Below are 22,135 nucleotides of genomic sequence, written 5' to 3' on the forward strand. Positions count from 1 at the left end.
AGATATAATTCCCTAAGATTCAGGTTGTATAATTACCTCCTGCGTAACCAGAGAATGGACATTCATTATTGATTTGCCTACGCACATTCCTTTGCCTTATAAGCGCATCCAAAGTCAAATAGAGAAGTATATTATGTACCTTTTGCTGCAATAAATACTTAATTACAACTTTGTGTGGAACCGATTCATTGTGGGAAGTGTTCATCATATTTATATATCATGTACTGTATGGCCAGTAATTAAAGTACATAAGACGGTAGTGGTTTAATGATACCATACTTATCAATACAGTCAGGGAATTGTACCCCTCAGTTACAATTGGTCCTTCGAGCCGGAGGGTAACTAGTGTAATATTAATATAGTGGTATTAATATTGACATGGCCAATGATGAACACTCCACAAAACGGTTCTCCTAAAGTAGATCGCCCGCAGCGTAGACGGCAGACACCTCAGTACTTAGAGGATTACGTTGCCAATATACTACCTAGCTTTCTACAGACGGTAAACGCGGAAAAAGTAGATAGTAAAATTATGTCCGACCCTATCGACCAGGCTACCCCGCCAATAGAGGCCCTAGTGGGTTCTAACGTAACTGACCAAGCTCACGGTAGGGACCAGGAGGGACCCGACATGACTTTACCCCCCGCCAAGACCGAAGAAGTAGTCCCCGGAGAGCTCCAGGATAAAGACAGCCCTCCAGGGATGGAACTCGACCCGCTACAAGAAGAGGCGAGCACCCCGGAGATGGATCTCCAGGACTTGCCACAGGAGAACAGATCTCCAACGAGTACTGCCAGGAGCGGATCACCTCAACCAGCGTCTTCCCCCAGCGAGGCGGACAAGATGCTGGCACAGGCATTCCTCGCCAGCCTGGCAGCCTCAACAGAGCGCGATCGACTCCAAGCACAGACGCTTAGTGAGCGCGAACATTCTTCCATGGAAAGAGAACGCCTTCAAGCGCAGCAACGGAGCGACGAAGATCGTATACGTCTAGAGATTAGACGCCTTCAGACGGAAGAGAATATGGTAAGGGACCGGGCCGAAGCCCAGCGCGCCGCCGCCGAAGCCCAGCGCGCCGCTGCCGGTGCCCAAAGAGAAGCAGAGCGCGACCTCGCTCTCACCAAGCACGAAGCCGAGCGCGACCGATTACAAGCGCAGATAATGGAGCAGCTGATCACCAGGGCAACACCCCCTCCCTCCGCATGGGGTTCCAGGGCCTCGTCAAGACAAGGGTCAAGGGCACCCTCCCCTACCCGATCAAGCGACCCTGAGCCCGACCACCAGAGAGAGCCTATACCCCCCTCCGAACCCCTTCCCCGACCGGTCCAAGTGAGACCCAGCTACAAGGAAGAAACGGTCTACACCGCGGAGAGGCTAAATAGACGACTACAGGATCTAGAGGACCTGCCAGAGGAAGAAGAAGAGGGAGAGGAGGAGAGTCAAGCCCGACAGCAGCACAGTACTCCACAGGACCAGGAGGTCCAGTACAGCCCAGGCTCTACCCCCGCGGCTCTGCGCTACAGACCCCCGACTCAATTCACGGGTGAGCTTGACGCACGACCAGCCCCGAGGAACAGCACCTGGATACGCGGGCCATGGTACCCAGCAGGTACCAGCCCACCAAGAGGCGTAAGAGGAGACTCGCCTAGGAGGCCTCTCTTCCAACGCTCACCGATGTGCCAGCCATCCATGGCATCATACATTGGCACACCGACGTTTCCGGACTTCACCCACGAGAACAGAGCACAGTACACGGAGCTACGAATGTGCTTAGAGACAATGATGTCCGATGTAGCTGATGAACCGTACAAGTATGCTATCCTACTGAAGCACCTCAAGGTGCCCCGAGCGCACAATATAGCGCTGGCCTATGCCACCTCTACTACCCCATACACAGCGGCTCTAGCAGCACTCGACCAAAGATATGGACGCATATGGGACTACGTAATACAAGAGATAAGGCATATTGACCGCCTACCCCCAGCCACAGACAATCGCTCACTAGATGACCTGTCTATCAAGGTACAATCCCTGGTAGGGATGCTGGGGGCGCAAAGAGAAAAGGGTATGCACGAACTGTACGCGAACTCTAATGTCGAGAGGATTTTAGAGAAGCTTCCGCCCGCCCGACAAGAGCGCTTCAGGCGGCAAAGAGACCACCGTGATCCTAACGGTCCCGAGCCATCCCTCCTAGACCTAGCCGACTTCCTGGCGAGAGAAGTCAACAGCCTACGGTTGGATACGTTCATGCGGAGCACACCAAGCTCCAGAGAGGGACCTAGGAGAGCAAACGATGGCCACAGATTGGTGACCGTCATGCACCAATCAGAATCAGTACCGAGCAGCAAGAACCACAGTACCCCCTCGATGAAAGAGAAGTGGAAGATGGTGTGCCCGTACTGCGAAAAGGAACACTGGTTGTCACAATGTGACACGTTCAAGAAGATGACCGCCGACGAGGTGAGTCAATGGATAAAGTCCAACCGACGTTGTTACCGATGTGCGCGCAGTCACATGGCAGCCGATTGCCGCTTAAAGAAGAGGTGTAGTCGGTGTGACGGAGCCCACCTAGATGTCCTACACGACAGTAACAGAAGAAAGCCTGCACCCTCAAGCAGCACAAAGGCAAGTGTTATGTACATTGACCCCGCCAGCAGCGGGGGCGCCCGGGTGCTCTTAAAGGTGGTCCGCGTAACACTGAGTTACCAAGATAAGGTCATGGACAATTACGCCGTCCTTGACGACGGGTCAGAGAAGACCCTTCTCCTCGCGTCCGCTGCGGCCCAGCTGGGGCTGCGGGGGAGCGAAAACCAGATGACGATTCGGACAATAAGAAGAGATCTAAAGACGATAAAGGGCGAGAATGTCTCCTTCACTATCGCAGCAAGTGGGCAGCCAGAGAGACGGTATAGGATTACTAACGCTTTCACCAGCCAAGAAATAGGCCTGTCGCAGTACACCTACCCCATCGCCAAGCTGATGGATAAATATGTGCACCTGCGTCAACTACCTATACCGCTCATAGACGGTGCCACCCCGACCCTGCTGATAGGCTCCGACCATGCAGACCTCATCGTCCCGATTGACCGGGTCCACACAGGGCCCAGAGGCTGTCCTGCAGCAGTCGAGACCCGCCTAGGATGGACATTACAAGGCCCCCTCGCTAAGTCTCTTAACCGAACAGCAGCCACTAGCTGCCTCCACTCCAGAGTGACAGAAGAAGACACCACCCTACTACAGCATGTCGAGAGGCTATGGACACTAGAGACAATGCCCTTTAAGAACGAAAAGAAAGACATTCGTTCCAAGGAAGACATTTACGCTATAGCCCTCCTCGAGCAGGGGACAAAGAGAGTCAAAGTCAACGGAGTGATGAGATACGCAACTCCACTCCTGAGGCGAGAGGGTATGCCTACCTTCCACGCCCCAAAAGAAGCGGCGGAGCGGTATCTATTGAACACAGAGCGGTGCCTAGCCAGAGACCCCGCTCAAGAGACTGTGTACCGCGCTGAGATTAACAAGCTAATCACAGCGGGACACATAAAGAAAATTGACATTAAAGAGGCCGATCAGACGACCGAATCATGGTACGTGCCGCACCACAAAGTCCACCACAACGGCAAGGATCGTATTGTGTTCAACTGCAGCTACCAGATCGGATCACAAAATCTGAATAAAGAGCTCTTGCCCGGCCCAACACTCGGCCCCTCTCTACTAGGCGTGTTACTACGTTTCCACCAAGACAAGGTGGCCATCAGCGGCAACATCAAAGGGATGTTCCTGCAGGTGAGACTAGTGGAGGAGGACAAGCCCCTGCTGCGGTTCCTATGGAGAGAGAGGATCGGGGATGAGCAACCAGCCATCTATCAATGGGAAGTCCTCCCTTTCGGAACCACATGCAGCCCATGCTGTGCTACGTTTGCACTGCAAAAACACGTCGCAGAGGACCCAGCAGCTGATGAAGAGGTCCGACAAAGTGTAGGAAATAGTTTCTACGTGGACAACTGTCTGCAAAGCGTCTCGACGCCAGAAGAAGCCGAGGCCCTTCTACTCAAGCTCCGCGCCTCCCTGATCAAAGGCGGCTTTGATCTCAGGCAGTGGGCCAGCAGCGACCCGCAAGTATTGCGCAGCCTCTCCCCCGAGGACAAGGCAGCAAGCAGCGAGACCTGGATGGCGACCATCCCAGGAGAAGCTCAAGAAATGACATTAGGACTGGTCTGGCGCTTCAAAACAGACTCGCTCCATTATAAACACACACCCCTGACCAAGGAGCAGGGAAGGTCGACTGCACTACCGACCACCAGACGGAGTGTATACAGAACACTCGCCAGACAATATGACCCGTTGGGATGTATTCTACCTTACACCACCAGGGCAAAGATGATTGTAAGAGCGTTATGGGACAAGGACCAGGGCTGGGACGACCCCATACCCGAGCACCTTGCGTCCACATGGAGAGAGTGGGAGACGGAACTCAGCTCACTCCCAGGTGTTAACATACGCCGCAGCTACTTCCCACCCACAGTGAGGCCGGAGACGTGCCAGATGGACCTGCACGTCTTCAGCGACGCCTCCGAAGTAGCCTACGGTTCAGTGGCCTACTTGCGTGCCTGAGAGGAGGGAGGAGAAATACATACTGCTTTCATCCTGGCTCGCTCAAGAATAGCCCCACGAAAGCAACAATCTATCCCGCGTCTAGAGCTCTGCGCAGCCCTAGCAGGAGCGCAACTCGCCACGTTAATCCAACGTGAACTCATCATTCCGGTGCAAAGAACAATCTTGTGGTCAGACTCCACGACAGTACTCACATGGATCCGGTCTGATTCGTGCAGATACAAGGTCTTCGTGGGAGTCAGAGTCACAGAGATTCAAGATTTAACAGAAGTAGCAAGCTGGAGGTATGTGGACACAAAACACAACCCAGCTGACGTCATCACCCGGGGAATGTCCCTGGATGACCTCACCCGTCACAACCTATACAGTGACGGGCCAGAGTTCCTCAAGCTCCCGGAAGAAGAGTGGCCTACACCCACCCCACGGGAAGCGAGTAAAGAGGAGGCCGAAAACAAGAAATCTATGTTCTGTGGATTGAACACACTCGTCTCCACAGACTCTGACATAGACGATTGCCTCACCCTAGAGAGTGCGCAGCTAAAGACATTCCTGTGGCACCACCCAGAGGTTCAGCTCACTACTGACATTACAGCAGCTGACTACGAAGAAGCAGAACTTCTTCTACTACAACGAGCCCAGAGAGACTCGTTTCCCGATGAGCTAGACTGTCTACAGGGAGCAAAGCCCGTCCCATCAGACAGCAGACTGCTCCACCTAGCCCCCGAGAGCGACGCCCATGGTCTCATCAGAGTGGGTGGTCGTCTGCGGAGAGCTCCAGACTTACCGGATGACGTCAAGTACCCGATAGTCTTAAACAGCCGACACAAGGTCACAGAGCTGATCATAAAGAAATACGACGAGGATGTGCATCACGCCGGGGCAGAGAGAGTCTTCGCGGAGATCAGACGTCGTTATTGGATACTGCAAGGGAGAGAAGCAGTGCGGCGCTTCCAGCGAACCTGTCTAGACTGTCGTAAGTGGCGAGCGCAGCCCAGTATACCCCGGATGGCTGACCTACCTCCCTGTCGCCTCCGACTCGGCGACAAGCCCTTTCACTCCACCGGTATGGACTGTTTCGGCCCGCTGTATATAAAGAAAGGAAGATGAACCGAGAAGCGGTGGGGTATTGTATTCAAATGCATGACCACCCGAGCGATGCATATAGAACTCCTTCCAACCATGAGCACAGACTCATTCCTTATGGCCTTCCGAAGATTCACATCGCGGAAAGGCAAACCGTCTATACTATTGTCTGATCACGGGACAAACTTCAAAGGCGGAGAAAGAGAGCTGAGAGAGAGCTTCCAAGCTATGGGCCCAGAACTTAAGACCCACCTCGCTCCATCCCAGATTGACTTCCAGTTTAATCCCCCGAATGCACCTCACTTCGGTGGAACTTGGGAACGAGAAGTACGTTCAATAAAGACAGCCCTGTACGCCGTGCTTGGGGCCCAGACCGTGGCGGAAGAAGTCTTAATGACAGTCCTCACGGAGATCGAGGGAGTATTGAACTCAAAGCCCCTCGGTTACGTCTCAAGTGATGTAGCAGATGTCGACCCAGTCACCCCCAACACACTCTTGATGGTGCGGCTGGACCCCGCGCTACCACAGACAATGTACAGGCCTGAAGAAGCGAACGGCCGAAGAATGTGGAGGTACAGTCAAGTATTGGCTGACAAGTTTTGGAACAGCTTCCTACTCCACTATCTACCGTCTCTACAGACCCGCCAGAAATGGGTGAAAGAGAGAGACAATTTGACAGAAGGAACAGTCGTCATGATTATCGACCAGTCACTACCCCGAGCTATGTGGCCGGCTGGCCGCGTAAGCAAAGTGATCACCGGTGCCGACGGAAAGGTCCGAGCAGCCGAAGTGCTCGTCCAAGGGCGGATCTACACCCGACCCGTGGCGAGGCTAATAGAACTGCCAAGGCTCCCCAATACTATCGATGACGACCATGACCCCATGACTTTGTGAACTGCCCGACCCCTCACAACAGACATTGAGTAGTGGACAGTGCGGTTAATCTGTCTCTGCTTAGCTAATTAGGTGGGACTAATTAGGAGGCGGCTGTTACAAAGGATCAGATTAAACCGAATATATATATTTATTGATTGATATATATTGCATAATATTTGTATATCGTTTGATATCCCTTGTATATTCCTTGTACATATACACGGAATATCCCTTTAGCCTAGTACAGACCATAATATTTCATTCTCCTATTGGACAGCGGTCCACAGGCGCCAAGGCCATGCCTCCAGAGTCAGGTTCAAAGCCACCGTCAAGACATGTCTGTACATGCCCGGCCTTGCCCAAGAATACGAGACAGAAATGAGGTTGGCACTAGATTGTTCGCCGTGCATATAAATATGGCGCAGGTGAATACAGAAGTATGTTACCTAATAAGTTGAAGCCTCACCCACGATACTCCGTGCGGTGAAGTATGGCCTGTTTGGCCCCAAATAAGAGCATTGAGACCGCGTGCGAATTAATAACTGAATTGTCAGAGTTTGGCGCTATACCGTCGAGTGCGACATATTTCTATTAAGTCAGTAATAGTCTATTTGTGTATAGTGTATCGTGCGGCTAAAGTTCTACAGTGACCAGCATCACCAACGCTTCCTCGTATCAGCTAGAGAGCTTATCCAGGCTGGGCTGCTTTCATGGCGCTTTCACCCGAGGAGCCCTAGACGAGAACCGTGTGGACATGTACACTGGATTAATCTACCCGACGACTACATAGCCCTTTGCGGCTGGATTATATTTGCTTTTGGTCCTGTGATTAATGGAGCGGAGAATCGCCGACGCCTACACATGTGTGGGGTTTACCCTGTGATGAGCCACGTCGAGTCTGCGCCTCAGAGAGCCTGAGGCAGGCTAGCTTTCTTCCCTGTGGATCTACAGGCTACGGAGAACAGCTGTATTCGTCTGTGGATCAAGATCTTATTGTACCATCTCCCGTACTCGGAGTCTCCTTATCATCGTTGACCCAGGCTCTACTACCGACAGATCCTCTACCCCTGCTGGCTTACAACCGCGGGGACCCTTCCAGTATCTCCCGCTATATATTACTAGTGTACCATAGATATAATTCCCTAAGATTCAGGTTGTATAATTACCTCCTGCGTAACCAGAGAATGGACATTCATTATTGATTTGCCTACGCACATTCCTTTGCCTTATAAGCGCATCCAAAGTAAAATAGAGAAGTATATTATGTACCTTTTGCTGCAATAAATACTTAATTACAACTTTGTGTGGAACCGATTCATTGTGGGAAGTGTTCATCATATTTATATATCATGTACTGTATGGCCAGTAATTAAAGTACATAAGACGGTAGTGGTTTAATGATACCATACTTATCAATACAGTCAGGGAATTGTACCCCTCAGTTACAATTTGCATTTAGCATTTTTTTTCTTTTTACCCCATTGTCTGCATTTTTACTTCATTGTACTTTAGGTTGTACTTTAGTTTGTATATTGTATATTTGTATAGTGTTGGGACTTTCTTCTTCTTTTTTACTGTATGAAGCACATTTCCAGGGGCTCATACAGAACCAATCATTTCACTGTAATGTACATTATACGTGACAAATAAAACAAAACTTGAACTTGAACTTAACTATGACTCACTTGTATGCCCTAACAACTCATGGTGTACCTCAATGGTTACAAAAAACAACCATACAAACCACAACACAAACCAACTATAGAACAGTATACTGGTAACTACTAAACCTCGTATGATAATCTTACTCTCTAGCTGAAGACCAAAGCAACCCAATGAGACACCATAGTGCTGATCAGCTTTACACCCAATGAGACACCATAGTGCTGATCAGCTTTACACCCTTGTCTCTCTGACTGACATTGAGGATCCTCTCCTTGGCCTCTGGTGTCAGAACCAGGTAGAAGAGTTGTCCGTAGGTGAAGTCCATGTCCAACACCAGCAGGATCTCATCTTCTGGGTAGTCCTGCAAACACATAGACAACAATAGTACTTTGTCATATGCAAGTGCTCCTGTCCGTCTTCGTCAAGGACGCCACAGCGTTAGCGATCTGTTGTGCATGTTTTTCCATTGGGTTTTATCTTATCGGGGGGGAAACCCTTGGGAGCACGGGGAGAACATGCAAACTCCACACAGAAAGGCCTGGGAGATACCCCACCTGAGTACCTGGCATCATGGAAACCTGGTCCCCAAGCGGGAATCGAACCCTGGACCTTCTTGCTGTGAGGCGACAGTGTTAACCAATACACCACCGCTACTTTGCCCATCCTGAGCCTGCTATGATGCAGGTGTTCAACCAAGATTCAACCAAGAGCAAGTGAGTACACTGGTCCACTTGCACCGGTATGACTGTGTATGAACGAATAATGGACTCTGTGAAGCGCTCTGGGTGTCATGAAGAGCGCTATATAAATCCAAGCCATTATTATTATTATTATTATTACACTTGTCCATGGCAATTACTACCCAGTTTTGTAGTGGTTTGGGGGAATAGTACAGTAGGTACGCATATTTAAGGAGGCCGCAAGGATGGTGTACTGGTGGGTGGTGTCCAACCGATTATGGTGGGCCGGTCTGGGCCAAAAATGCCAGGGCCGATTTTTGGTCCCAGTCCAGCCTGTGGGTAGGGCGTTCCACATTATTGTGGAATAATTGCAAAGCGTGTTTAGTCCCTTGTTTGAGCTGAATTTGGGTTGCACATGATTTGTGGAACTCCTTCTGGTGTTGTGGTCGTGGACTTCACTGACCTTTGGGAAGTATTTCAACATGTACATGGGTATCTTAGTGGTGTAGTGTATCGTCTCTAGACCAGGCCCATTGCAATTTGCTGTACTCTGTCGTCTACTCTAAGCCATCCTAGGTTGTCAAAATTGGCAGGGGTAAAGTGGGTTTTAGGAGTAAGGCCAAGCAGTAGTCTCTGGTGTGTATTCTAACCAGGTGTCTGGTGTGTAATCTAACCAAGTGTCTCTGGTGTGTAATCTAACCAAGTGTCTCTGGTGTGTAATCTAACCAGGTGTCTCTGGTGTGTAATCTAACCAGGTGTCTGGTGTGTAATCTAACCAAGTGTCTCTGGTGTGTAATCTAACCAGGTGTCTCTGGTGTGTAATCTAACCAGGTGTCTGGTGTGTAATCTAACCAAGTGTCTCTGGTGTGTAATCTAACCAAGTGTCTCTGGTGTGTAATCTAACCAGGTGTCTGGTGTGTAATCTAACCAGGTGTCTCTGGTGTGTGTAATCTAACCAGGTGTCTCTGGTGTGTGTAATCTAACCAGGTGTCTGTTGTTTAATCTAACCAGGTGGCTGGTGTGTAATCTAACCAAGTGTCTCTGGTGTGTAATCTAACCAGGTGTCTTGTGTGTAATCTAACCAGGTGTCTGGTGTGTAATCTAACCAGGTGTCTTGTGTGTAATCTAACCAGGTGTCTTGTGTGTAATCTAATCAGGTGTCTCTGGTGTAGAATCTAACCAGGTGTCTCTGGTGTGTAATCTAATCAGGTGTCTCTGGTGTGTAATCTAACCAGGTGTCTGGTGTGTAATCTAATCAGGTGTCTCTGTTGTGTAATCTAACCAAGTGTCTCTGGTGTGTAATCTAACCAGGTGTCTGGTGTGTAATCTAATCAGGTGTCTCTGTTGTGTAATCTAACCAGGTGTCTCTGGTGTGTAATCTAACCAGGTGTCTCTGGTGTGTAATCTAACCAAGTGTCTCTGGTGTGTAATCTAACCAGGTGTCTCTGGTGTGTGTAATCTAACCAGGTGTCTCTGGTGTGTGTACTCTAACCAGGTGTCTGTTGTGTAATCTAACCAGGTGGCTGGTGTGTAATCTAACCAAGTGTCTCTGGTGTGTAATCTAACCAGGTGTCTGGTGTGTAATCTAACCAGGTGTCTCTGGTGTGTGTAATCTAACCAGGTGTCTCTGGTGTGTGTAATCTAACCAGGTGTCTGTTGTTTAATCTAACCAGGTGGCTGGTGTGTAATCTAACCAAGTGTCTCTGGTGTGTAATCTAACCAGGTGTCTTGTGTGTAATCTAACCAGGTGTCTGGTGTGTAATCTAACCAGGTGTCTTGTGTGTAATCTAACCAGGTGTCTTGTGTGTAATCTAATCAGGTGTCTCTGGTGTAGAATCTAACCAGGTGTCTCTGGTGTGTAATCTAATCAGGTGTCTCTGGTGTGTAATCTAACCAGGTGTCTGGTGTGTAATCTAATCAGGTGTCTCTGTTGTGTAATCTAACCAAGTGTCTCTGGTGTGTAATCTAACCAGGTGTCTGGTGTGTAATCTAATCAGGTGTCTCTGTTGTGTAATCTAACCAGGTGTCTCTGGTGTGTAATCTAACCAGGTGTCTCTGGTGTGTAATCTAACCAAGTGTCTCTGGTGTGTAATCTAACCAGGTGTCTCTGGTGTGTGTAATCTAACCAGGTGTCTCTGGTGTGTGTACTCTAACCAGGTGTCTGTTGTGTAATCTAACCAGGTGGCTGGTGTGTAATCTAACCAAGTGTCTCTGGTGTGTAATCTAACCAGGTGTTTTGTGTGTAATCTAACCAGGTGTCTTGTGTGTAATCTAATCAGGTGTCTCTGGTGTAGAATCTAACCAGGTGTCTCTGGTGTGTAATCTAATCAGGTGTCTCTGGTGTAGAATCTAACCAGGTGTCTCTGGTGTGTAATCTAATCAGGTGTCTCTGGTGTAGAATCTAACCAGGTGTCTCTGTTGTGTAATCTAACCAAGTGTCTCTGGTGTGTAATCTAACCAGGTGTCTCTGGTGTGTAATCTAACCAAGTGTCTCTGGTGTGTAATCTAACCAGGTGTCTCTGGTGTGTAATCTAACCAAGTGTCTCTGGTGTGTAATCTAACCAGGTGTCTCTGGTGTGTAATCTAACCAAGTGTCTCTGGTGTGTAATCTAACCAGGTGTCTCTGGTGTGTAATCTAACCAGGTGTCTCTGGTGTGTAATCTAACCAAGTGTCTCTGGTGTGTAATCTAACCAGGTGTCTCTGGTGTGTAATCTAACCAGGTGTATCTGGTGTGTAATCTAACCAAGTGTCTCTGGTGTGTAATCTAACCAGGTGTATCTGGTGTGTAATCTAACCAAGTGTCTCTGGTGTGTAATCTAACCAAGTGTCTCTGGTGTGTAATCTAACCAAGTGTCTCTGGTGTGTAATCTAACCAGGTGTATCTGGTGTGTAATCTAACCAGGTGTCTGGTGGTGTGTAATCTAACCAAGCGTCTCTGGTGTGTAATCTAACCAAGTGTCTCTGGTGTGTAATCTAACCAGGTGTCTGGTGGTGTGTAATCTAACCAGGTGTCTGGTGTAGAATCTAACCAGGTGTCTGGTGTGTAATCGAACACCTGGTTAGATTACACACCAGAGACACCTGGTTTCAGGTTTCAGGCAGTCTGTGGCTCTTCTATGTGATCTGCTGCATGACAGTGGATCAGCCTACCAGTACAATCTGCTTCACAGGGCTGAAATCCGACACGGCCGCCCTCATCTTCATGTCCTGTACAATGTCTGCCTTTTTCAGCAGCTTGTGAGGGTTTCCCCCGGTGACGTCCTCGTCCACGCGGCAGCCGAACAGCTCCTGGGTGGCCGAGGTCAGCACCATGGGGAAGATGGCATCAGGGTGACCTGCAGAGATTGTTTGTGAATGTCAGGACTTTTGATATATCTGTTTATTTGGCTATATTTCTAATTTCTTTTTGTCACATCTTTTGTTGTTCCATCGGGGACCCCATCCAACCATCAACTAACAGACTGACCTGACCCATCACCAGCAACTAACAGACTGACCTGACCCATCACCAGCAACTAACAGACTGACCTGACCCATCACCAGCAACTAACAGACTGACCTGACCCATCACCAGCAACTAACAGACTGACCTGACCCATCACCAGCAACTAACAGACTGACCTGACCCATCACCAGCAACTAACAGACTGACCTGACCCATCACCAGCAACTAACAGACTGACCTGACCCATCACCAGCAACTAACAGACTGACCTGACCCATCACCAGCAACTAACAGACTGACCTGACCCATCACCAGCAACTAACATACTGACCTGACCCATCACCAGCAACTAACATACTGACCTGACCCATCACCAGCAACTAACAGACTGACCTGACCCATCACCAGCAACTAACATACTGACCTGACCCATCACCAGCAACTAACAGACTGACCTGACCCATCACCAGCAACTAACATACTGACCTGACCCATCACCAGCAACTAACACACTGACCTGACCCATCGCGCCGTGAATATAAGCGTTATAAGGGATTCCGGCTAGGATATTTCCTGGAAGGCGAGATAAAGCGCTAATAGCTACTAACGTTATATCCAATGGCATTTCCGTTATACAGATGCTACAGTTAAAACTCCAAAACGTAATCCAAGCTACAGGCTGCACATCCAGAATCCAGCTAACTGAAAACTCCATTGAAAGTCAAAAAAAAGAATGCTCCGTTCAGCCACAGGGCACACTGCATTATCGTGACAGCGCCCCTAAGAGGATCTGGCCGGTATTGCACTTTGGCGAATTCAAAGTGTAGGGTACATCTGCAGTGCAGCTCGGCGACCTTGAATAGGTTATTAAAATGGAATAAAAGCCAAAACAACTCTGTCTACAACGGGTGGAATCGAAACACGTATATATCCGTTGTTCGTCCCCATTGTATTAAATATGCTGTAAGTGGTATAAGTGGTATCTCCTGATTGGATCAAGTGGGAACAGGATACCAGAACATTTATTTTCTATTTACTGCCGAGCAAAGGGACTGACCCATGTTACTGACCAAGCACTCTATATCAGTGATGGCTGTCTCATCAACTAACAGACTGACCTGACCCATCACCAGCAAACTCACAGACTGACCTGACCCATCACCAGAAAACTAACAGACTGACCTGACCCATCACCAGAAAACTCAATGACTCAGAGAAACCATATACTCAGAACTCCTGGGTGTTCTCACTGTCATCTATAACATCATATACTCAGAAATTTCTCCTGGGTGTCTCTCAGTGTCATCTATAACATCATATACTCAGAAAATTATCCTGGGTGCTCTCAGTGTCATCTCTATAACATCATATACTCAGAACATTCTCCTGGGTGCTCTCAGTGTCATCTATAACATCATTTTTTTGTATCCACTTTTTCTCCCATTTTCTATATTTTCTCCCATCCCAATTTCGTATCATCCAATTCAACCCTCCCCTGTCATGAACGCTGTTTCTTGCCTCCCACAAGCCGGCTGCAATGTGGACTAAGTCATACATAGCACAAGTCCCCTCCGGTACTTGAGGTAACAGCAGTCGCATCTTTTCACCTGCGCAGCTCGATCTCTCAGTGTCGAGGAGTAACGCGTGGGAGGCTCACGCTGCCCCCGACACTTCCTGATTCTACTGCGCAGGCGCACCAACCGACCTGTAGGAGTCGCTGTCCACAACGCCCGATCCCCACCCATCAGTTTCCCACCCCCTAATATGTGTATTAGTATGAACGACCAGCTAAACTGAAAGCAATGTGGAGCGCGTCTCCGCATTCGTGGCGAGCGCCTTGCCCACTACGCCACGTAGCCGCCCTATCATCTTTAACATCATATACTCAGAAATTTCTCCTGGGTGCTCTCAGTGTCATCTATAACATCATATACTCAGACATTTCTCCTGGGTGTCTCTCAGTGTCATCCAGTGGAGGTTATTCCATGACAACACGTGAAACACAAATTCACTCATAATTATTAGTAATTTACATATATATATATTATTTTTTTTTATTGTTATTATTTTTTTATTATAAATGTTTTCCTCTGTAAAAAAATTCCAGTGAATTATTTTTTTTCTTCAAAAATGGCCAAGCTCTCTGATCAGGCCTGCAGTGCTCACATAACTGCAGTAATGCAAGCTGTCAATCACTCAAGTGCAACTTTCCCTGCACGGGTTGATCTTTTTATTCTATTATCCAATCAAAATAGGCTATTTGAGTTATCTAAGCCCCGCCCGTGCAACTTTGCGCACGCTACTCACGAACGCGGGTTGACTCACACACTCCCATGTAATTTTATCCTGCCCCCTCCCTCTTGTATCTCTTATTATGCTCCTCTGTCCCCTGTGTGCTACTGTACTTTGTGTTCCCCTATCCGTGTGTTGTCCTACTGTCCTACTCTCTGAATGTACTGTCTTGTCCTGCTGTGCCTTTTTATATTTTTGTATTTGTGTATTTTATATTAGGACATTGATTTTAAGCTCTGATTGTACAGCACTTTGGTTGGCTCTTGGGCTTTTAAACGTGCTATATAAATAAATTACTTGACTTGACTTGACTTGAATGATTGACAGCCCTCAACGGTCTGAGACTCAATCAGAGAGGAGCTGCGCGACATGGCATAGACCACTGCACTTCCGCGTTACATGGAGCGCGTGAGGAGGAGGGGGGCGGGGGGACGAGAGCGCGAGGGAATCAAATGAATGCGCTGCCTTCCCCCCCGAACCTCCCATGAGCTCAAAATACCGGAAGTAGTCAATTGTTTACACTTTCCATGGGATAAAAGAACGTGTCTCGACTCGAGTCGGACTTGTCACGATGGAGAAGCTGCAATATTCAATGGAAGATGAGATCGGTCACTGCTTTGGCTGTTGTGTGGTGAGTGGATTTAAAATATATATATATATATTTTACAGTGATTATGAATTCATTGGCCCGCTGTGGCCTTGCGTGTGTAATACACCAACGCGGTTCCCGCGGGCACCAGGTAGCCCCCAAGGACCACATGAGTCGCCCGCGGCAAGCCTTGCTTGCGTTTCTAATCAAATATTAATATCGCCGCGGGGAGGGGGGGGGGGCATAATCCCACGGGACAATGCATTGGGATCTTGTGTCCCCAACACTCCTCCTCTCTCCTCCTCTCTCCTCTCCTCTCCTCTCCTCTCCTCTCCTCTCCTCTCCTCTCCTCTCCTCTCCTCTCCTCTCCCTCTCCTCTCCTCTCCTCTCCTCTCCTCTCCCTCTCCTAGGTATGAATTGAAAATGGGGGACCCTGATGTAAACAAGACGAAAGTCTTTCTCTGGTCTGCATTCCCTTAACAATTGTGTGTATTGAGCCGTACTGTATTGTACCCATTCTGCAATCTGTTAAATAAAGTTTTCATTCATTCATTCATTCATTGTCCTTGTGTTACATAAAACCCATCTGTGGCCTCGTGCAGAGGAAGGTGGTAAATACATGTTAGATATTCCAATGTACAGTTTTGCTGTACCATTGACTCAGAATGGTCTGTTTTATTGAAATCGTCACAGCAGTATAGTTTGTTTATACTTCAGAAGTATGATATTTAAACATGGTCCCCAAAATTAATGGAAGCGAATGAGGAGCCTGACACCTGGGAGGAATGGGGGTGTTGCAGCGTTGGGGATGTTTAAAAAATATAATTTAATATATAATATAATATAATAATTTTGTGCTTCACCAAGAAATTTGGTCAGCAGCCGTCCACTGGTGTCATCTATAACATCATATACTCAGAACATTCTCCTGGGTGTCTCTCAGTGTCATCTATAACATCATATACTCAGAACATTCTCCTGGGTGTCTCTCACTGTCATCTATAACATCATATACTCAGAACATTCTCCTGTGTGTCTCTCACTGTCATCTATAACATCATATACTCAGAACATCTGTAAACAAGCTCACAGCAATCCCCTTTCGATCCAAACACTTGGCTCTGTGCGGGCAGGGGGCACGCTACGCACAGTAAACAAGGCTTCGCCATAATGATAGTTTTCATCCCACGTTGCGGCCTCCTCAAAGTCTGTCCCGGGGTTGCTGAGGACGCTGGGGGAGAACACCTCAAGTACAGCCTAAGCAACCACTTCCCAGGAGGGCGTGTCGCCCTGCTCTGCTCCCGGACCGCTGAGCGTGGCCCCGTGCCAAAGCATTGTTGTGGAAATGTGCACAACCCCTTAATTTCCCCCAGAGAAACATGTCAACTCTGGCACTTCTGTGCAGAGAAATATGCGCTCTGGAGGATAGAGAGGAAGCTGAGGTGCAACGTCCCCATATTATGTGTGTTCAAAGGAAAAGTACTTCATATATAGTGACTTGAATCGGAGGCTACACTGTACAGAGAATTCAAGGTTTAACTGTGTGCTCCTGTTCACCACACCAGAGCTACTGTAGGGATAAACATTCTTGACTGAGAAGAGTACACGCTCCAAGACATTCTGGGTCCTGTAATGCAGGGGTTCCCAAACGTTTCAGGCCAGGGCCCAGAAAATAAGGCGTCAGAGAGCCGCGGCCCAATGCACATCGTCGGGCGACCGATTTTTTAAGCCAAATATCACTTCAATCCTATTAAGTTAGTTCAAGTTAGTTATTCATTTATATGTGCTATTTATGAGAGGGCTAACTTGTTGCAAAATAATAATGATAATAATAATAGCCTCATTAAAATACTATTGTTGCTTCGGTTGTTTTCAGCGTTTTATGTGCATAATCAGTTATTTAGTTTGAAATGTTCGTTGAAATAAGTAGATTTTTCGTTTTTGTTTATTTATTAAGTTAATATAAAACCATATAGTCACATTTTAGAATACAACTAGAAACACTGTCCTGGCCTGCTTCTAAGTTCAGTGGCCTGACAAAAAAAAAAAAAAAAAAAAAAAAAAAATTAAATCATCTCGCGTGGCTGCTCGCGGCCCACCTTTGGGTCGCGACCCCGACTTTGGGAACCACTGCTGTAATGTACTAGGCCTATATCACAATTTTATCTGGTAAGTGGTAAGTCTGTCAAACATAAACACACAGTGAAACTCTAAATGAGATCATTGAGAGCTTTTACTATCTAAAGTCTGAGCCTAAGATTCACGCAACGGCTCAATGTTTTGTAACGTCAACTAAATGACGAGTAAGTTCTACACTTGTGGTCTGGCAGCGTTAGTTATGGTCAAGGCCAGATTAAGACTTCAGAGGCCCCTGTTGTGGCTGATGGTTGTTTAACACAGCAGGAGACGATATTTCCAATTTCAACAGGCAATTTGTTTAATGAAAGAAAGTTTTAACAGCAGAAGCTATGGATCAGCAGACGGTCACCACAGTTGAAGAAAAACACTCTAACTCCTCAATCCCTCTGCTTGTCCCATAAATACCTTCTCAGCCCTGCCCCCCCCCATGACAGATAAGATGACGTGACACATTATATCAGATATGACATGACGTACATTAAAATGACACATAGATTTAACATCGAAGAGAGATGCGATTGAGTGAGATGTGTGTATATGTATGTGTGTGAAAGAGAGAAAAGATTAAAGAGAGAAAAGATTAGTGAGATGTGTGTATATGTATGTGTGTGAAAGAGAGAAAAGATTAAAGAGAGAAAAGATTAGTGAGATGTGTGTATATGTATGTGTGTGAAAGAGAGAAAAGATTAAAGAGAGAAAAGATTAGTGAGATGTGTGTATATGTATGTGTGTGAAAGAGAGAAAAGATTAAAGAGAGAAAAGATTAGTGAGATGTGTGTATATGTATGTGTGTGAAAGAGAGAAAAGATTAAAGAGAGAAAAGATTAGTGAGATGTGTGTATATGTATGTGTGTGAAAGAGAGAAAAGATTAAGATATGATGTACCAGATTAAAGCACACGACGTGATGTACCGAAATGTCTATCTGCAAAGTTGTTTTAAGAACATCAGCCAGACCGTCTTTCAGTACTGCTTAGTTGACCCATATTAAACTAGTTCAGTTCATATACACATTTTCCCCAACACCCCTGGGCCAGATTCTTGTGGAGCCCCCCCCCCCCCCCACGCACGCACAGTGGCGTTTTTATATGTCACTTTAAAAAATATATAGAATATTTAGAAGTGGTGGGCTCTGAGGGCCAAGCTAAAAAGGACGTTGATCACCCCTGCCCACTTTGACAACCTAGGATGGCTTAGAGTAGACGACAGAGTACAGCAACTTGCAAAGGGCCTGGTCTACAAGATACACTACACGACCAAGGTACCCATGTACATGTCAAAATACTTCCCAAAGGTCAGTGAATACCACAATCACAACACCAGAGGGAGCTCCACAAATCATGTGTGTAACTGAGGGGTACAATTCCCTGACTGTATTGTTAGATATGATATTTAATACCACTACCTCATGTACTTTAACTTCTGGCCACCCAGTACAAGATATAAGTATGATGAACACTTTCCCACCTGATGAAACGAACCAACACAAATGTACCAAATCGAATATTTAATACAGCAAAAGGTGTATACAACATTCACTTAATTACATTTATGATTTGAAATATTGAATATGCACTTTTATGGCAAATGAGTATTCGTAGGTAAATCAACATTGAATGTCCAATCTCTGGTTGCGCAGGGAGTAAGTATACAACCTGGAATATTTAGGAAACGATAGCGATGGTACTTAAATGATTATAGTTGGATACACTAAGGGGGGGGGGGGTCCCGCTGGTTGTAAGACAGTAGGAGGGGGGGGTTAGAGAAGCCGCTGGCGGTATCCCATCTGGCCGACGGTGTCTTGGGAGAATCCAAAGTCTTGGACACGGTGCCCACAGAACCTCGGGCCGCAGACGAATACAGCTGGACCCTCTGTGGAACGGTATCTGCCGGTCCACAACGGAGAGACGTGGTGCGACCTCACGTGTAGAGCGCCGCCTCACCTGGAGTCCTCTCCGGGGGGTAATTCCAACACTCGGCAGTGTTGGCCTTTATCCATGGAATAATCAAAGCACACAAAGCATAATCCAAGAGCCGTGGAAGGCTCGCCGTCGTCTGGGTAGAGTAATCCAATATACAGGTCCAGTCGCTCTTGACCCGGAGCTCCTCGGATGCAATCACCACTAGGGGTCTGACCAGCCTGGTTAAGCGTCCAGATAACGTCAGGAACGATGGGGGTACTGATAACTGTAGGACTCTAACCGAATGATGCACCATACATAAATAGACTATTATTAGCTTAATAGAATACGTCCAACTCGACGGTATGGTGCCAAACTATGACCATTCAACTATTAATCTACACGATATCTCAATGCCTATTCTGGGCCAAGTAGGCCTTACTACACCGCACGTGCGTCGTGGGGAGGCTTTGCGTCTGTCACTCTGTTGGAGGGTAAAGAACTGGACTAAAAAGAAAGTTCTACTTTACGAGCGCCATATATATATGCGCTATGAACAAATAGTACCATTCGTATCTCGCCCGGCATATTACTGCGCAGAACCGGGGGTTGCCTCGACATGTTAGGCGGCACGATTGAACTTGGACCTAGGGGTATGGCAACCTGGCGCCAGGTTCTCGTCCAATGGTAGAATGAAACTATTATGGGCTGTTTAGTAGAAACGGGGATATTCAATGCATATTGTACAAGGAATATACAGGGGATATCAAACGATATACAAATACAATTAAATATATATAAATAAATATACATATTCGGTTTAATCTGATCCTTCACAACAGCCGCCCCCTAATTAGTCCCACCTAATTAGCTAAGCAGAGACAGATTAACCGCACTGTCTTCCACTCAAGGTCCGCTGTAAGGGTCAGTCAACTCACAAAGTCATAGGGTCATGGTCATCATCGATAGTATCTGGGAGTCGGGGCAGTTCTATGAGCCTCGCCACGGGACGTGTGTAGGTGCGCCCTTGGACGAGTACTTCAGCTGCTCGGACCTTGCCATCGGCACCGGTGATCACTTTGCTTACGCGGCCAGCCGGCCACATAGCTCTGGGGAGTGACTGGTCAATAATCATGACGACTGTTCCTTCTGTCAAATTGTCTCTCTCTTTTACCCACTTCTGGCGGGTCTGTAGAGACGGTAGGTAGTGAAGTAGGAAGCTGCTCCAAAACTTGTCAGCTAGTACTTGGCTGTACCTCCACATTCTTCGGCCGTTCGCTTCTTCAGGCCTGTACATTGTCTGGGGTAGCGCGGGGTCCAGCCGCCCCATTAGGAGTGTGTTGGGGGTGACTGGGTCGACGTCTGCTACATCACTGGAGACGTAACCGAGGGGCTTTGAGTTCAATACTCCCTCGATCTCCGTGAGGACTGTCATTAGGACTTCCTCTGCCACAGTCTGGGCTCCGAGTACGGCATACAGGGCTGTCTTTATAGAACGTACTTCTCGTTCCCAGGTTCCACCGAAGTGGGGTGCGTTCGGGGGATTAAACTGGAAGTCAATCTGGGCTGGAGCGAGGTGGGTCTTAAGTTCTGGGCCCATAGCTTGGAAGCTCTCTCTCAGCTCTCTTTCTCCGCCTTTGAAGTTGGTCCCGTGATCAGACAACAATGTAGACGGTTTTCCTTTCCGTGATATGAATCTCCGGAAGGCCATAAGGAATGAGTCTGTGCTCATGGTCGGAAGGAGCTCGATATGTATCGCTCTGGTGGTCATGCATTTGAATACAATACCCCACCGCTTCTCGGTGCCTCTTCCTCTCTTTATATACAACGGGCCAAAACAGTCCATGCCTGTGGAGTGGAATGGCTTGTCGCCGATTCGGAGGCGACAGGGGGGTAGGTCAGCCATCCGTGGTATGCTGGGCTGCGCGCGCCACTTACGGCAGTCTAGACAGGTTCGCTGGAAGCGCCGTACTGCTTCTCTCCCTTGCAATATCCAATAACGACGTCTGATCTCCGCGAAGACTCTCTCTGCTCCTGCGTGGTGTACATCCTCGTCGTATTTCTTTATGATCAGCTCTGTGACCTTGTGTCGGCTGTTCAAGACGATCGGGTGCTTAATGTCATCTGGTAGATCGGGGGCTCTCCGCAGGCGACCACCCACTCTGATGAGATTATGTGCGTCACTCTCTGGTGCCAGGTGAATCAGTCTGCTGTCTGATGGGACGGGGTTTCCTCCCTGTAGACAGTCTAGCTCATCGGGGAACGAGTCTCTCTGGGCTCATTGTAGTAGAAGAAGTTCTGCTTCTTCGTAGTCAGCTGCTGACATGTCAGTGGTGGACTGAATCTCTGGGTGGTGCCGCAGGAATGTTCTTTGTTGCGCACTCTCTAGGGTAATGCAGTCATCTATGTTGGGGTCTGTGGAGGCGACAGTGCTCAGTCCACAGAACATAGGCTTCTTGTTCTCAGCCTCCTCGTTACTTGCTTCCCTCGGGGTGGGCGTAGGCCAATCTCCTTCCGGGAGCTGGAGGAATGCTGGTCCGTCACTGTAGATGTTGCGACGGGTTAGGTCATCCAGGGACATTCCCCGGGTGATGACGTCAGCTGGGTTGTGTTTGGTATCCACATACCTCCAGCTTGCTTCTTCTGTTAATTCTTGAATCTCGGTGACTCTGACTCCCACGAAGACTTTGTATCTGCATGAATCAGACTTAATCCATGTGAGTACTGTCGTGGAATCTGACCACAAGATTGTTCTATGCACCGGAATGGTGAGTTCACGTTGGATTAACGTGGCTAGATGCGCTCCTGCGAGGGCTGCGCAGAGCTCTAGACGTGGGATAGATTGTTGCT

At 47.9% G+C, this 22,135-nt stretch overlaps 1 protein-coding gene across 1 annotated transcript in view; it reads right to left on the minus strand.

Moving 5' to 3' along the window:
* dnai3 (dynein axonemal intermediate chain 3) overlaps positions 1–22,135 on the minus strand; it is a gene marked incomplete at both ends in the record, with an annotated part of 147,456 nt that overhangs the window by 104,537 nt on the left and 20,784 nt on the right. Inside the window, 2 exons of the mRNA XM_084311245.1 lie at positions 8,496–8,600; positions 12,071–12,255. Of these exons, the coding sequence (XP_084167371.1) occupies positions 8,496–8,600; positions 12,071–12,255 (290 nt within the window). The remainder of the gene's footprint in view (positions 1–8,495; positions 8,601–12,070; positions 12,256–22,135) is intronic.

This window comes from Notolepis coatsorum, assembly GCF_963971535.1.
Source record: "Notolepis coatsorum genome assembly, chromosome: 3".
Classification (NCBI taxonomy): Eukaryota; Metazoa; Chordata; class Actinopteri; order Aulopiformes; family Paralepididae; genus Notolepis; species Notolepis coatsorum.